General features: G+C 39.5%; 1 protein-coding gene across 2 annotated transcripts in view; it reads right to left on the reverse strand.

The window, feature by feature from the left end:
• Positions 1 to 16,339, reverse strand: part of ninl (ninein-like) — a 79,337-nt gene that overhangs the window by 15,600 nt on the left and 47,398 nt on the right. For both annotated transcript variants that reach the window (XM_041789484.1, XM_041789485.1), the window contains 8 exons: positions 16,101 to 16,211; positions 13,995 to 14,081; positions 10,044 to 10,200; positions 5,973 to 6,041; positions 4,271 to 4,395; positions 4,109 to 4,189; positions 3,532 to 3,665; positions 1,303 to 1,440 (listed from right to left, as the gene is read on the reverse strand). In XM_041789484.1, the coding sequence (XP_041645418.1) occupies positions 1,303 to 1,440; positions 3,532 to 3,665; positions 4,109 to 4,189; positions 4,271 to 4,395; positions 5,973 to 6,041; positions 10,044 to 10,200; positions 13,995 to 14,081; positions 16,101 to 16,211 (902 nt within the window). The remainder of the gene's footprint in view (positions 1 to 1,302; positions 1,441 to 3,531; positions 3,666 to 4,108; positions 4,190 to 4,270; positions 4,396 to 5,972; positions 6,042 to 10,043; positions 10,201 to 13,994; positions 14,082 to 16,100; positions 16,212 to 16,339) is intronic.

Raw genomic sequence — 16,339 nt, forward strand, 5'->3', positions numbered from 1 at the left:
ATAAGAATGTCCTCCAGGATTCTCCTATATTTTCACACATTCATTTTACCCTCTACCCTCACAAGCCCTCCAGGGCTGGCTGCTAAGAAGCATCCCCAGAGCATGATGCTGCCACCATCATGCTTCACAGTGGGGATGGTGTGTTTGTGGTGATGCATTGTTTGGCATCATGTCTGATGTCCAAAAAGCTCAATTTTCAGTCTCGTCAGACCAAAGAACTTTCTTCCACTTGACCATGGAGTCTCCCACATGCCTTTTGGTGAACTCTGGTCCACATTTGATCTGAGTTTTCTTCAACAGTGGCTTTCTCTTTGCTACCCTCCCATAAAGCTGTGGCTGGTGAAGAACCCGGACAACAGTTGTTGTATGCAGAGTCTCTCCCACCTCGGCTGCTGAAGCTTGTAACTCCTTCAGAGTAGTCATGGGTGTCTAGGTGGCCTCTCTCACTAGTCTCCTTCTTGTATGCTCACTCAGTTTGTGAGGACGGCCTGATCTAGGCAGATTTACACATGTGACATATTCCTTCATTTCTTCTTGATGGATTTAACTGAACTCTGGGGAATGTTCAGAGCCTTGGAAATGTTTTTGTATTTATCCCCTGACTTATACCTTTCATAACCTTTTGACTGAGTTGCTTGGAGTGTTCCTTTGTCTTCATGGTGAAATGGTAGCCAGGAATACTAATTAACCAGTGACTGGACCTACCAGACACAGGTGTCTTTATATTATAATCACTTGGGCCACATTCACTGCACTCAGGTGATCCTCATTTCACTGATTGTGAGACTATGATGTCTGTTGAATTAGGTCATTTTAAAGGGGCTGAATATTCATGTAGTCACTTATTTTGCATTACATTTTTCTACATTATCTTGTAAAAAAACTGTTTTTACTTTGACATTAAAGAGGTTTTTGGAATTTTTTTGTCAAAAAAGTCAAATTATATAGACCATGATTGATTTATAAATTAAAAAAAGGGGAGAACATCCAAGGGGTCAATATTTTTTTGTAGGGACTGTAAATCTTGACCAATCAGAGCGTTTATGGGTTAACAAATTTAGCTCTCAGGACTCAGGGTGAGGTCAGACAACATGGTCTTAGTGTCTTATGATTGTCTCTGTGTCAGATTAGACCTGTCTGTGTGACCATCTACCCTGACACAGTGACCAGTGTAACAGACACTAAGACTATGGTGTCTGACCTCGGCATTAGACTCTGGGGGACACAGAGTCTGTGGTACTGCTGGTTTATGAGGGCAGACTCTCTCCTGTAAATAGAGCCTTCAGTGAAGTCATCACCCACCTGACCAGCATCACTTCCTGGTCCATTTTCAGCTTTAACTCAGCCTCCAGCTGGTCTTTCTCAGCGCTCAGTCTCTGTACGAGGTTACCGATCTCTCTTGCAAAGTTCTGCTCCAGCTCCGCTCGCTCCCGCTGCATCCTGGGTAAACAAAGACACAAACATGACCATTGCTTTACAGGAAGTACAGACATAGTAGACCCTTATGACCTGTTAAAGGGGACATATTTTACCCTTCTAAGACAAGTTTATTTTGCTCTCAGAGGTCCCCAAAACATGCCTGTGAAGTTTGTTGCTGAAAAAACACTCCAGTTTGGATTTTTGCATGTCTAAAAACCCCTCTGTTTCAGCCCTGCTCAGAATGAGCTGTTTCTGTGTCTGTAGCTTTAAATGTTTATGAGCTGTCTGACTCTGCCCCCTGACCACACCCCTCTCAGGAAATAGATGTCACACTCCCGATGATACAATGTTACAGATACTTTCATCCAAAGTTAAGGACCTAACTGGGATTCAAAACCATTAATCTCCCAGACCAAAGCCAGCAGGGTAACCCACTGAGCCATCCAGCATCTCAGCTGTCAACTGAGAGGAAGATCAGGAGACGAGGGCAGAACTTTCTTCCAAGCAGGGAGGGCCAACTGAACCTGGGAGCAGTGCTTACTGCCCACATGAGGTCATGAGGTCAAGAGGGAAAAATCTGAGAACAGCTTGTGTCAGCACACATTTTCTGAAAGGTGGAGAAAGAGGGTGGAAGGGAATGGATTTTTCTGGTACTTGAGGGGATTGTGGACAGGCCAGGGGCACATATTTTTGCCTGAAAAAGGGATGTTTGCATAATATGTCCCCTTTATGACATTTTTTGTGGTTTTGAAGTTTTATTTTTGTGATAATTTTGGCTCTGACTGTTCCCTGGTCATGATTTTAGAGAAAGATGAGTGTTTTTTGTTCAAGTTTTAAAATACACCCACATCTATTGTATTCTGACTGTGTTTGAAAATTTTCCACTCATTCACTGTTAACAACAAAAACTGTTCCACTGACTTCATTTATAACCACATTATTTCACCCCCTTCTTTTTAGACTTGGATTGGTAGAACAGTGGATCTCTATATTTTTTCCAAAGGCACACCTAGGATCCAACCAAATTTAAACATAAACCATATACATAAAAAACCTTCAAAACAAATTGCAGCAACTTAAGTTGTTGTAGAGTTTTAGAACTAACATATGATTGTGCAAATTACAATGGCTCACCAAAACTTGCCTCAAGAAACACAACACATACTGGCACATATGTCCACAGATACCAACAATCTTTCCCTTATGTTGACTGTCCTTTATTGGCAACTTTAGTAAAGGGGTGCCAGTTCCAACTTTACCCAAAGTTGCCAACTCCAGCCTAATTGGCAGAAATGGAGGTTAATCAGCATTCCATCCTCTGACGTTGATAGCGTCATCCTTTGAAGTCTTTAATAAGCATTAGAGAGATGATTCATGAAGGCTTAGACGTTTCATCTTTGCCTTTGATTACGTCATTGTTTAAAGTCTTTAATAAGCGTTAGAAAAATTATTTTGTCAAAGCTTAGACAACATGCCATCCTTGCTGTTTTACATAATGACCAATCTAGGCTCCCAGTTGTCATTCCAGTCTAAACAGCATCCACTAGATTTGTTTTAAATTTTAAATTATAGATTTAGCCTGGGAAAAAAACAGGGCAAAATATCTTCGGTGTGCTGAAGCTTTAGGCAGACATAGATCCATATATTTAATTTTTTTCTCTATTCTACAGGACAAGGAGTTAATTCTGGTTGTCATCTTATGATCTTGACTTCTTTACCCTGTTATCTTGAATAGAAGTATTTTGAAAAAGCTGTTTTTTCTCTGTGAATGTCAGGATGTCTCGATCTTCATAAAACAACAGAACCTTATGCTTCAATGGCAAACCGTCCAAACTGCAACTTGTTTATTAAATATATTTTAGTAGTCAAACATTTTTGGAAAGTTGGATCACAATTTAACTTACAAAGGTGGTGGTGGGTCCTTGGCTGGACCAGTTCAGCCACTGTTTTTAAAGCATGTTTTGATAACATAAGGGGGAAAACTGTTAAAGAAGTGCTGCTTGACTTTGGCTAATTTCTTCCAATCCATTCTAATTTCATTCACAATTTTGTCTGCTCCTAATCCTATTAACCACAAAGCAAGATTAAATGATCTGTCAGTCCTCTCTTCACCTGCGCTCCTGCTCGTTGCTTAGCCCTCCTCCTCCATGTTGGATCTGAGTCTGTAGTTTGTCCACCGTCTCCTTCAGCTGCTTCAGCTGCTGCTCCACCTGAGATTTCTGATCTTCCAGCTCACTGATCTCCATCTAAAAACACATTTAAATGATGCCATCAAACACTTTTACAGCCGGTGCAGTGGTCAAACAGGACCTTTGTGTGCCAGGTCTGTATGTTCTACCTGTGCAAAAATTATGCCCATCTTCTGTTATTTACTACAAATGCAAAAAAGTTGGGTCACTGTGTACAATGTAAATAAAAACAGAAGTCAGTGATTGTCAGAATCTCATAAACTCGTGTTTTATCCACAATAGAACATAAACAACATGTGAATAAAATATGGGTTTAGGAGATTTGACAATCATTGACTTCATTTTATTTATATTTTACACAGTGACCCAACTTTTTTGGACCTGAGGTTATATGTATATTTAAAGATGTTTACTGAGAGCTTATGTCACAATGCTAGATCATTTCCAGTTATGAGATTTACTTTAGAAAGTCTTTTACTTGTCGTACTGTCGTCTTTTACCTTGAAGGCCTGAGAGATGTCTTTCCGCTCCACCTCCATGCTCTGCCTCATCATCTCCAGACTGCGTTCGTAGTAGTTCACCTGGAGGGAAAGGTGGCCTTTCGTCTTCATTCACATCAATAATCTGTAGAGGAACGTGAAGGTGTGTGTGATGAGCGTTACCTGTGTCTCCAGCTTGATGTGCAGCTGCTGTAGCTCCTGGTCGTGTTTCTGCTTCAGCTGCTCCAAAGCTAGCTCCGTCTCGATGCTGACCGCCGGGCCGGAGACGCCGTCCAGAGTGCTCAGGGCTAAAACACAAGACAGGAGAGACAGACAACAGCTGGATGAAGGAGATTAGATGTGATGTGATGCCTTCTGACTGCATGATGTGTGTTTTTATAGCTGCAATACTAAGAGTTTTATAAAAGTTTGGTTGGCTAAAAGAAGAATCAGACAATTTCAACATCAGCAACTCTTTTTTGTATTCTAGTTGTCAAAGTTTGGTTCACATATCAGATTTACAAATATCCTTGGGGTTGTTTATACCAGTGGTTCTCAACCTTGGGGTCAGGACCCCCGTGGGGGTCTGCAAGACACTGAGATGGGGTCTCCAGATGCCCTAAAAAACTATTTTCTAAATGACACTGTTGCCACTTTACAACAATTTCGTCAAATTGCAACCCGTTTTCATGATTTTTCCCACCAATTTTAACAATTTTTTTTGTCATTTAACACCTATTTTTATTATGTTTAAACTCTTTCCACCATTTTTGCCACTTCTAAACCAGTTCTTGACACGTAAGGTTAATGTTGCTGACCCATTAATGCTACTATTAACCCCTTTTTACATTTTTTACGCCCATTTTTTCTCATTTTAACCACATTTGACCATTTGATATGCCCACTTTTGCTAGTATAACCAATTTCTGCCAATATCTACCTATTTTTTCTTTCTCAGTTAACCTTTTCTTGCCAGTTTTTCATCAATTTTTCATCCCATTTCACCAAATTTCCACTCATTTTTGCCAATGTAAAGCCATTTCAGCCACTATTTAACTCCTTTTTCCCTCTATTTATACCCATTTTTGCCACTTTAACCCATTTTACCTTTTTTTTTTGCAATTTCTGTCTAATTTTTGCCACTTTTAACCCATTTCAGCTATCTTTAAAGTCCAGTTTCACCCCTTTAGCACCATTTTTTGCCATTATTAACCCATTGTAGCACCTTTTAAACCAGTTTTTATTCTTATTTTTAACAAAGGGGAATCACATTTTTAAGAAGGCAATTTACTACACAAAAAAGTTATTTTTTTCTTCGATAAGAGTAGTTATTTTTTCAGATTAGATATGAAATATGGATATCACAGCTTAACTTTAAAACAGACTATGGTTTTGTTGACCTCCATGGACCCCCCAGTTTGGCTGTGCACCAGAAAGCTCTCCCATTTTTCCCCCTTTATGGGTGGCCTCGTCTGCACATGACTATTCCACATTGTGCATGGCTGCGTTCAACCACCCTCAGGTACAGTAAGGGTCCCCGTTCTCTGGCAACTTTATTTTGGGGGTCACAGGCTGAAAAGGTTGAGAAACAGGGATTTATACTACCCTAATGAGGGGTAAAAGCTGTTACAGACAACCCCAACAATCTTTCCCTTTTGGTGACTGTCTTATGTTGGCAACTTTTGGAAAAGTGGCCAGCACCAAAGGCAGAGGATGGATTGTTGCTGAAGCTGGAAGGCTTTGCCAAATAGTAGGCCATAGTTGGCACCTCCTGGAGAAGTGGGTAGGAGTGAGGGTTTCGCTCCTCACCAATCACAGTCAGCCATACTGGCCCCTCCCACACAATCATGTGATTAATTGTATTCAGAACAGGTGTGTTTCTCACCTGTTTTATCTGCAGGCTGGAGTTTCTTCCTGACCAGAGGAGAAGATCTGCGCTTCATGTCCGACTCGTCTAAAAGACAAAAAAGATAAAAACACCGTTATTACACATGGTTAATGGTAACAGGAGGAGCCACGTTCATCCTGGTGTAAAAACTGATCAATCACTGATCAGGAAACAGTCAGACCTGGTCAGAAAGATCAATAACTGATCAGGAAACGATAGAAAACATGTAGAGACTCACGCTGAGACATGATGAGACTTTAACTGACATGGAGAGCAGCAGAGGCAGCAGCAGCAGTCTTAAAGGAAGCCTGTGTTTCTGTGCTGTTTCCGCCCGTCTGCCTGAACAGATCTAACCTGCTCTACAGATACTGACTTCCTAAAAACATGCCAACGCTCCCTCTCACTAAGCTCTGACTAAGACAGGCTTCACTCACAGCTGACATCCTCGACCTCAGAGAAAAATTAAAATCAAACATAAGAATTACATCTGACTGGGCTGGGCTTTCACAACACACCAAAGCCAGCCGTCTCAGCATCTGCAAACACAGTATATTCTGTTTCTCTTTCATTCAAGTTAAGAAAATATTGGGCTAACCACTGCTTGATATCAGAAATACAATTCAGCAAAGAATTTTGTGCAACTCTTTCTTTCAGCTTCATTGGCAAATAGATTTGTAATAACAATGAGAGATAAACTGTGTTTGGCTATAATTGACCTAAATGAAAAAATATATAATGAAAAAAGAATGGGACCAAGAATTGATCTCTGTGGGACACCATAGGAGAGAGAAGCACTGGTTGAGAACAGGTCACCAATCATTACAGAAAAGCTTCTACTTGACAAATAAGACCGGCCTTAAAGCAGAGGACTTTGCTAAAACTTTAAAACACTCTAAAAAGACTGACATCCACGACCCTCTCACATTTAAAGACAATTTGTTGGCAAGTCGTTGAGTTTTTAGTCTCAGACTGAGGTTACGCAAAGACTGTTACAAGACTAGAATGCGATTCCTTCTGAGATTATTTCCCATCATGCATCTGTTGGAAATTCACAACAATTTTGAGCATCGAACAAGATGTAGAAGGAGATGGAGATCTCATTTGACACATCTCTTATAATCCAATGTTTTTCAATCATTAACATTGAATAGAAACAAAAGGAAAGTTAAACACTGAAGCAACTTTGCATGTTACTGCAACAACCGAGGAACAATCCCGGAAACGCTTTAGAATAAAAGCTCAGTATGAAAACGTGAGTACATCTCACCACAGAAACAAACTGATCGGGCTTTTACTTTGAAAATCCCAGTAGAGGTTTACCGTATCTATCATGTCAGCCTGAATGATAAACACACAGGTGCAGCGATCTGACTGCATTGATATTATAGTTAACTAAAACTAACTAAACAACTAACTTGTAAAAATCATTTTAGTTAACTGAAACTAAATAAAAACTAAGCTCTAGAAAAAAACTAACACTTAATTCAAAACTAACTAAAATGAAAAAGAGTTAAAGACTAAATCTCCCTAGTTTTAGTCTCTGACAGCAGTACATTGACTGTCATGGGCACTCAAGCCAAGACAGAGTAAAATTGCCTGAATTGATTGGAGATGACTTTACACAATGGTAATTTTAGGTCTTGAGTTGCATACAAACATCAAAATTGAACAAATACAATGAAAAATGAAGAATCCTTTTGGGTATTGCCCCTGACAGGTATCTCATATTTCAGAAAAAAAAAAAACTAAAACTAATAAAAACTAAACTAAAACGAAGCATTTTTGCTGAATAAAACCTACAGTTATCTAACAAACCAGCAGTAAAAACTAATTAGACAAAACTTAAAACTAAAACATAAGGTCAAAACTGAATTAAAATAAAAACTAATGAAAAATCCAAAACTATTATAACCTCTGACTGCAGCTCTGAACAGAAAAGTTTTTGAATCTCCTGTGTTCTGAGCGGACTTTCAGCTGCTCTATATTGATCTATGCTCATGTTCATGTTTTGAAAAATGAAGTGAATCAATGTGCTTACGCACAACAATGGCCCCCATCGGTCAATGGTCACGTCACTAAAAAACACAACTTGCATATGACCAGACTAAATGATTAAACAAGGTGGGTCAATTATTTTTTCACATAGGGCCAGATATGTTTGAATTTTTCCCCTCTATATAATATCACAAAGATACTGAGATTTTGCCACCCACAATGCCTTGAGTGGTCCGTTAGACAGTCCCTTCCAGAGTCGCATACAGCACATTAAATTGATTAGTCTTAGTTTTTATAGCACCTATTTATAACCACTCATTTCAAGAACCATAACAAAGACAGCAGATCTAGACAAAAAATAACTTTAAGTAAATAACTGCCAAAGTTTAAATCATCTAAACATTTATTATGTACAGGTATATTTGATTAACATACATTAATTCATCATAAATGTTTGATAATAAAATGTGTTTATAATGAGCTATTATTTTAATTAGGGTTGTAATGTTTAAGGAAAATCGATAATCATAACTACAGAAGGAAATGTTAGAGAAATGCCTGATGTTGAGTTTAAAATCCAGAAGGAAGCTGGTTCTCTCTCTTCACAAACAATTTTAAAATTAAAACATCAAATCAAAAAATTTAATCTTTGAATCTAATTTTATCAAAAGTTTTATCCTTTGTAGAGGCTGAATTTTAAATCCTGTCTTGTTATCAGAATTCACATGAATGCTTTGTCCAAAACTGTTCAGACTACAGGGTTATTAAACCTTAAGTCAGTCAGATGGCGCCACCTGCTGCTAAAACACAATAGTGCACAAATATATTCAGTAATACTGGGCCTTGTTTATTTCTACTGTCTGGTGATTTTTGTTGATGGAGAATTGTTCTTTAGAGAAGATAATTTCACCATAGCTCATTTTAAGTTCACCCCTCATTTCCAGCTCCCGTTAACCCTCTGATGAAGAAACACAGAGGTTTTTTCATGACAAAAAGGGCAGCAAAATTATATAAATAGCTATAAAAATGCAACACACTAAAAAAAACTTTCATTTTTTTGCATTTTTTTAAATAAAGATCAGGCCTGATCATAAATATAAAATACTGATTACTGTTTAGGAATGTAAACTGCAAATTAACCTTGATGTTTGTGATGTAAAATCACTAGAAATAAAGTATTTTTTATTGAAGGGGATTAACACAGCCTTCAATATGCAACAACTTTGATTTTTGTCGTTTTTTCATATTATAATAGTGTGAATACAGGAAACCATGAAAAAAAAAACCAAAAAATGTTATTTATCCCCGTACCAAATATGGTAAAACATCTATTTGGTGACAAACAGGAAAACCTGTAAAGTTGTGCTCTAACTTTCTAATTGATCTCAAATCTGTAGTTGATGATCATTTCCTTGTTAAATATTTCTCCTCTCTTTCAGGATGATTCTGCTTGTTTGTGAAACCGACACTCTCTGGCTTTTCTCTGTGGCATAAAGAAAACTTTCTCCATGCTCTGAATGCATTTCTGCTTTTGTATTTTTGGGATGAACCAACCAATAGGAAACAGGTAGAGGATGGGCAAATCATGTTATCACATTTTATCACATACACACGCATGGTAAAAGTTTGAGAGCCAAAAACCATCATCAAACTTTAACAGTATTTATTAAAAATCTGCAAAGATAGCAAAAAAATGAATCCAGCATAAATAGCTGAAGATTTATTCTGCTTTTTAAAGCCAAAATGAAGTCTGTAGGCAGAACTGAGTTGGAGTTATAGGGCTTGGAAGTCCACTAAGAAAGTGTGTGTGTGTGTGTGTGGGTGGGTGGGGGTGTGTGTGGGGGGGTGGGGGTGTGTGTGTGTGTGAGATAGAACGTTTATTCTTAGAGAGATCAAAGCAAAAGTCTCCTAGAGAACATCAGCGCAACAACGGGCTAACATGATTGGTCAATCCTCTTCTTGTTTCCTATTGGTTGGACCATCAGTAGCTCTCAGAGTAGAAATGTCCTCTGTTATTGACCCCATGAGTTTCTGCGTTGGTTATCACGTGTTGCGTTTATGTGTTGGTGTTACCAGAGTCTGACTCGGCGCTGTCTGTCTGCTGTTGTTGTTCTGTCCAGCTCAGAGCGGCGTTCTCGCCTCGTGCAGATCGTCTGGACTTCCTGACGCTCCTCTGACTCTTCAGCAGCTCCAACTCTGAGCTCAGCTCATCGTTTCTGTCCCGCAGCTCCTGAACACACCACAGTGAGGAGACTCATTAGTCTTAAAATGATTTTTCCAGTGGGGGAGTTTCTACAGGAGTCAACATTAGCAGAAACTTAATTTACAGGAATTCTCTAAAAGGATAAGGTAGCGGGGTTACTGCCTGTCCTCATGGGATCAGTGAGACCCGCTGGGACTGCTGAACTACAGTAAATGTCAGACTTCATGAATGAACGGCACCAAACACTGACATCACTGATATGACAGAGCTTTTAGAGGGAGTAGATTATGAATTTATAGACTTAATCCATCAGCTTCTCTAAAAGGTTCATGAAGATTTTAGCTGCCAGTCCAAAGTTAAAGAGAAGAGAACACCAGCTAGCACTCAGCAGAGTCACAGTCACACCTGTCTGTTCTCACCTTGATTTTCTGATGAACCAACACGAGGCGTTCGGGTGCACAGACAAAAACAGACATTAAATACTTCTTCACCTTTCTTAAATCAGCTGCTGCCATGGTCAAACATTTACAGTTAATGTGTTTTTTGACAATATTTGGGTCTCTGGTACCCTTTTCACCCAAGCTGGTTCCAGTACTGGTTTAGAGCTAGTGCTTGGCCCAGAACCAGTTCTTTGTGTTTCCACAACCAAAGAATCAGCTCCAGGCCAGAAGAACTGGCTTGCCATTGGGGGCCAAGAGCAAGGAAGAGCACTGTTTTTAAAAAGCTAAGCTTGGCTTCAATCAAACAAAACTACAGGGAAAATGGCCGTAAAAAAAAAGAAGACTCACTAAGAGAGTCCCAACATTCTATCACATACACACACGGTAAAAGTCTGGGAGCCAATCTCCATCAAACTTTAACAGTAATTATTTAAAATCGGTCAAAGAAAGCAAAAAAAAGTGAATCCAGCATAAATAGCTGAAGACTTGTCTACTTTTTAAAGCCAAAATAAAGTCTGTAGGCGGAACTGAGTTAAGAGTTATAGGGCTTGGAAGACGACTATGAAAGTGTGTGTTTGTGATGGAATGTTGGGGCATTCTTAGTAAGAGTCCCAACATTCTATCACATAGAAAAACCCAGCACAAGTGGTCTGAGGTGGTTACAAGCCATGTCTGAAAGCACATTTATTATATTATCAACTCTGTGCTCAGAGAACAGCTATCCCCCCAAAAACAGGAACCATATGCTCCAGTGTTAATTTTGTCAACTAAAACTATGAAATATTCGTCGACAGCCTTTTTTCCATTACAAAAACTAGACTAAGACTAACAAAAAAAATCTGTGATGACTAAAAATGACAAAAACTAAGTTTAGTTTTTATCAAGATGACTAAAACTAGACTAAAATGTAATGTAGTTTTCATCGGACATTGAAAATCTATGATATTTCTTCACTGTAGGTCCATCTCAGCTGTAGAAAGCAGGGACCCCAGGTCTAGCAGAGTGCATAGAACACACTACCATGATTGGTACCAGATTTAGGCAAGAAAAGGAATGCTTGGACTAAAAATAAAGACTAAAATGTGGGGACTTTTTATGGACTAAAACTAGACTAAAATTTATTGGAGTTTTCATCGACTGAAGCGAGACTGAAACTAAAAAGGGTAGAAATGACTAAAATGTGACAAAAACAAAAATGCAATTTAATAAAAATAGCTGCCAAAATTAACATTGATACACTCAACGAGCAACACAGTTCTGTTGGATTAGTGTAGTCTGGACTCAAGGAAAGTTTAAAAAGCCAACAGTAACACTTGTAGAGCGAGTGTTGCTGGGAGAATGGAGGACCCTGGAATAGATCCTTAGCCCTAGCCCAGCACCGGCAATGGGACTGACTTGGTGGAAAAGGGTTCTGGGACACAACTTTGACATTCATGTCCACCTACAATAATATAAGTATGTACTGGTTTGACTAAAACCCAGTATGTAGTATGTGAGTTATTGGAGCTCCACAGTGGGCCAGAAATACCCAGAAAATCAGCAGTATGAATCTGATCAGTCCATATATTTGGAGGTGACCCTCCAAATAGGCTCACTTTAACTTTATCTTAATTTTAACTTTTCATTTTATGACACTGTGAAAAATACCTCAGCAGAGTTAAAAAAAAAGTTACTCCCACAATAAACCAAAACTTTACTAGCAAAATGTGATTAAATAACATTAAGAAACACTATAAAAAAGGACTGATGCTAAAGTTGTTCAAATTCATTGTTATTTTCATTGATCTACACTCAGTACCCCATCATGACAAAGTGAAAACAGAATTTTAAATTTTTTTAACACATGAATTAAAAATAAAAACTAAAATATCATCAACAACACTGTAAATTGAGCTCAGGTGCCTCCCATTTCTCTGGATCTTTGCTGAGATGTTTCTATCCCTTTGGTAAATAAAATTGATGGGATATGATTGGAAAGGGGCACACCTCTCTATAGATGGCCTCACAGCTCAGAGCAAAACCAAGCCATGAGGTCAAAGGAACTGCCTGCATTGCTCAGAGACAGGATTGCTGACAGGGACAGATCTGGGGAAGACTACAAAACATCCCTGCTGCACTGAAGGTTCCCAAGAGCACAGTGGCCTCCATGATTCTGAAATGGAAGAAGTTTGTCACAACCAGGACTCTTCCAAGAGCTGGTCGCTCAGCCAAACTGAGCAATCGGGGGAGAAAGGCCTTGGTAAGAGCCTGATGGTCACTCTGACTGAGCTCCAGAGATCCCGTGTGGAGATGGGACAGGTCTAGAAGGACAACCATCACTGCAGCCCTCTACTGATCTGGGCTTTATGGCAGAGTGTATAGGCAGAAAACCCTTCTCAGTGTAAAACAGATGAAAGCCTGTTTGGAGTTTATAGAAAAAGCACCTGAAGGACTCAAGACTATGAGAAACACGATTCTCTGGTCTGATGAAACCAAGACTGAACTGTTTGGCCTCAATTCTAAATCTGGAGAAAACCAGGCACCGCTCACCACCTGCTCAATACCATCCCAACAGAGAAGCATGGTGGTGGCAGCATCATGTTGTGGGGGTATTTTTCAGCAGCAGGGACCGGAAGACTAGTCAGGGTTGATGTAGAGCTGAATGGAACAAAGTAAAGAGATATCCTCAATGAAAACCTGTTCCAGAGCTCTCAGGACCCCAGACTGGGCCAAAGGTTCACCTTCATGACAATGACCCTAAGCACACAGCAAGACAACACAGTAGTGGGTTAGGGACAATTCTGAAAATGAACAAAGGAGGAATGGAGGAAAATTCCCCAAAGTAGGTCATATTCAAAAAGACTGGAGGCTGTACTTACTGCAAAATAATATTCAGCTAAGTACTGTAAAGGGTCTGAATACTTAACTTAAAAATTCTGTTTTCACTTTGTCATGATGGGGTTCTTAGTGTACATCAATGAGAATAAAAATAAATTTAAACAGCTGTAGCACCAGGAAGAAACATGAGAAAACTGAAAACAGTTTGCTCTCTGAATGAGCTGTAAGTTAGTGAACAAAGAATATTATAGAAAAACTTGCATACTGTAAAAAGGCTAATGCATTTCTCTAAAAAAGAGGGGGGCCTCACTGAGTTTCTATGACGTATTCATTAACATGAATAAGTGCTGTAAATCGCATCTCTGACTGTCAATAAAGGTTGATGAATTGTGCCGCTCTGGTGGTCAGTAGAACCTAGCATGAGGTTTGAAAACAGCTTAACTTGGTGAAAGAATTCTAATTCAAACACAGATCTGAACAAACTTTCAAAATCGAAAGAAAAATGAATAAAAAATGAATCAACAGTCATCAGAAACACAACATCAGAAACACAGAGACGCTCACCCTGCACTGCAGCTCGTACTCTTTGATGATCTCAGAGAACCGCTCCTCATGACTCAGACCGCCTCCTGACAGGTCCAAGCTTCCAAACTGTCAATAAAAAACAAATCCAAAAAACATTTGATTGGTTAGTTTCAACCAACGGATCAAGAGTCAACGTTATAACCACAGCAGAGAAGCAGAGGACTGAAGCGAAGTCAGAGAGGAAACCTTCATCAATAATTCAGCCACTACAACCTTACACCGCTCTGCCTTACACTGGAGAAACTGGGTTACCTGGGTCAGTTTTTATTCTGCTTCACTTAAAGGTCAGAAGTTTTTAACTCTATGGTTAATTATGAGTTTAAGAGTCAGTCAGTTAGGAAGTGAATTCTCTTGTTCTTGTATCTTTGCAGACCACTGACCCTGTTTTCACCTCTTATTAACTCCACCCGTACACAAATAATCAATATGGACATTCAATGCCTGAACAAAAGCATCTGTCCTCACCTGGTAGTAATTAAATTCAGGTGTTTCAATCAGACCCACAGGTGTATAAAATCATCACCTAGCCATGAAGTCTCTATTTTTCAAATATTTGTGATCCTAAATGGGTCGTTCTGAAGATCTCAATGACTTCAAGCATGGTACTGTGATGATGCCACCTTTGCAATAAGAGTTGGAGAAATTTCTTCCCTGCTGAATATGCCACAGTCGGTTGTAAGTGATATTATTAAAATGTGGAAGAGTGTAGGAACAACAGCAACTCAGCCATGAAGCAGAAGACAAGGTAAAATCATAGAGCAGGGTCAGTGAGTGCTAAGGTTTATGATGTATGGGGAACCTGCTGATTCCATAGCTGTAGAGTCCTAAACTTTTACTGACATTAATGCAAACACTAAAACTGTGCAGCGGGAGCTTCATGAATAATCAATCCTCATGGTCGAGCAGCTGCATGCAAGCCTCACATCACTAAGTCCAACACCATGCATTCGATGGAGTGGTGTAAAGCGCAGCAACAATGGACTGTGGAGAAGTGGAAACATGTTCTGTGGAGTGACCAATCCTACTACCCTGTTTGGCAGATAGGTGGGTGACTCTGGGTTTGGAGGACACTGGGAGAACATTACCTAGGCCCCTTATCTCCAGTCAAGGCCAATCTTGATGCTTCAGCATACCAAGACATTTTGGACAATGCTATGCTTCCAGCTGTGTGGCAGCTGTTTGGGGAAGGCTCTTTACTATTCCAACATAGACATGGTTTGATGAGATCACTGTGGAAGAAAATGACCTGACCCCAACCCCATCTAACGCCTTTGGGATGAACTGGAACAGAGATGGCGAGCCAGGCCTTCTGGACAGAATGAATGGGCACAAATTAGAAACACTCCTAAATCTTGAGGAAAGCTTTCCAAGAAGAGTGGAGGCTGTTATAGCTGCAAAAGGGACATCAACTCCAAATGAAAGTACATGGATTTGAATACAACATCATCACAGTCCCTGTTGTTCCAATGGTCAGGTGGCCAAATGCGTCCAAATCCAATGCCTCAAATCAAAACAAACAAACATGGATGAGAGAGTCAAACACTTTCTAGGAGAATGAAGGCTGAGTTTTTCAGGTTTCTTCAATAAACAGAAAGTCAGGAGTTAGGCATTAAGCACTGAATTATGAAAGCTGTCTAAAAAGAACACTGCCAACAAGACACCAGGCTAGTTAGCAGTTAGCTAGGCTCGCTATGCCAGTATGTAACCCTCTCCTATCCTAACCCACCAACAGATAACAGACCAGTACCACCACATACATGTCATATATCACACTAGGAGACATGATTCAGACTAATCAGTACGTCAAAATAAGAATAGTCATCACATTTTATTAACACTGTGATAAGTGATTATTATAACCATGTTATGAATTTTTCATGGCATTACATCTACATGTGACAGAAATGTTCTGATGAATCCTGGTCCTAAATTCCATCTTTGAGGTCCTGTCTTTGTGAATCTCTCCTTTAAAGTAAAAATACGACAGCAGCTATCCTTCAATTAAAATGTCTTTATCTCTGTTTTCTTATTAATCACCTGTTTCTGAGTTCAGCTTTAAATATGTCCTGTCCTCTGTTCTCTAACCTTGTCATGGAGCAGCTGGTCCAGGTCTCTCTGAAGTCTGGTCACTGAGCCCTCTGCTTCAGTCAGCTTCATCTTCACCGAGCTCAGCTCGTCCTCCAGCCGACCGTTCTCCTGAAGAGATTGAAAACATTTACATATGGAGGACTGAAATTTCTGCCCCAGCCTGATATAACACAGTGAAATATCAGTGTCTAATGATGGTTTCATTAACTGGATTTACAAGAAGAAGTTTTACTTCT

This window comes from Cheilinus undulatus, linkage group 6 (assembly GCF_018320785.1).
Source record: "Cheilinus undulatus linkage group 6, ASM1832078v1, whole genome shotgun sequence".
Lineage (NCBI taxonomy): Eukaryota > Metazoa > Chordata > Actinopteri > Labriformes > Labridae > Cheilinus > Cheilinus undulatus.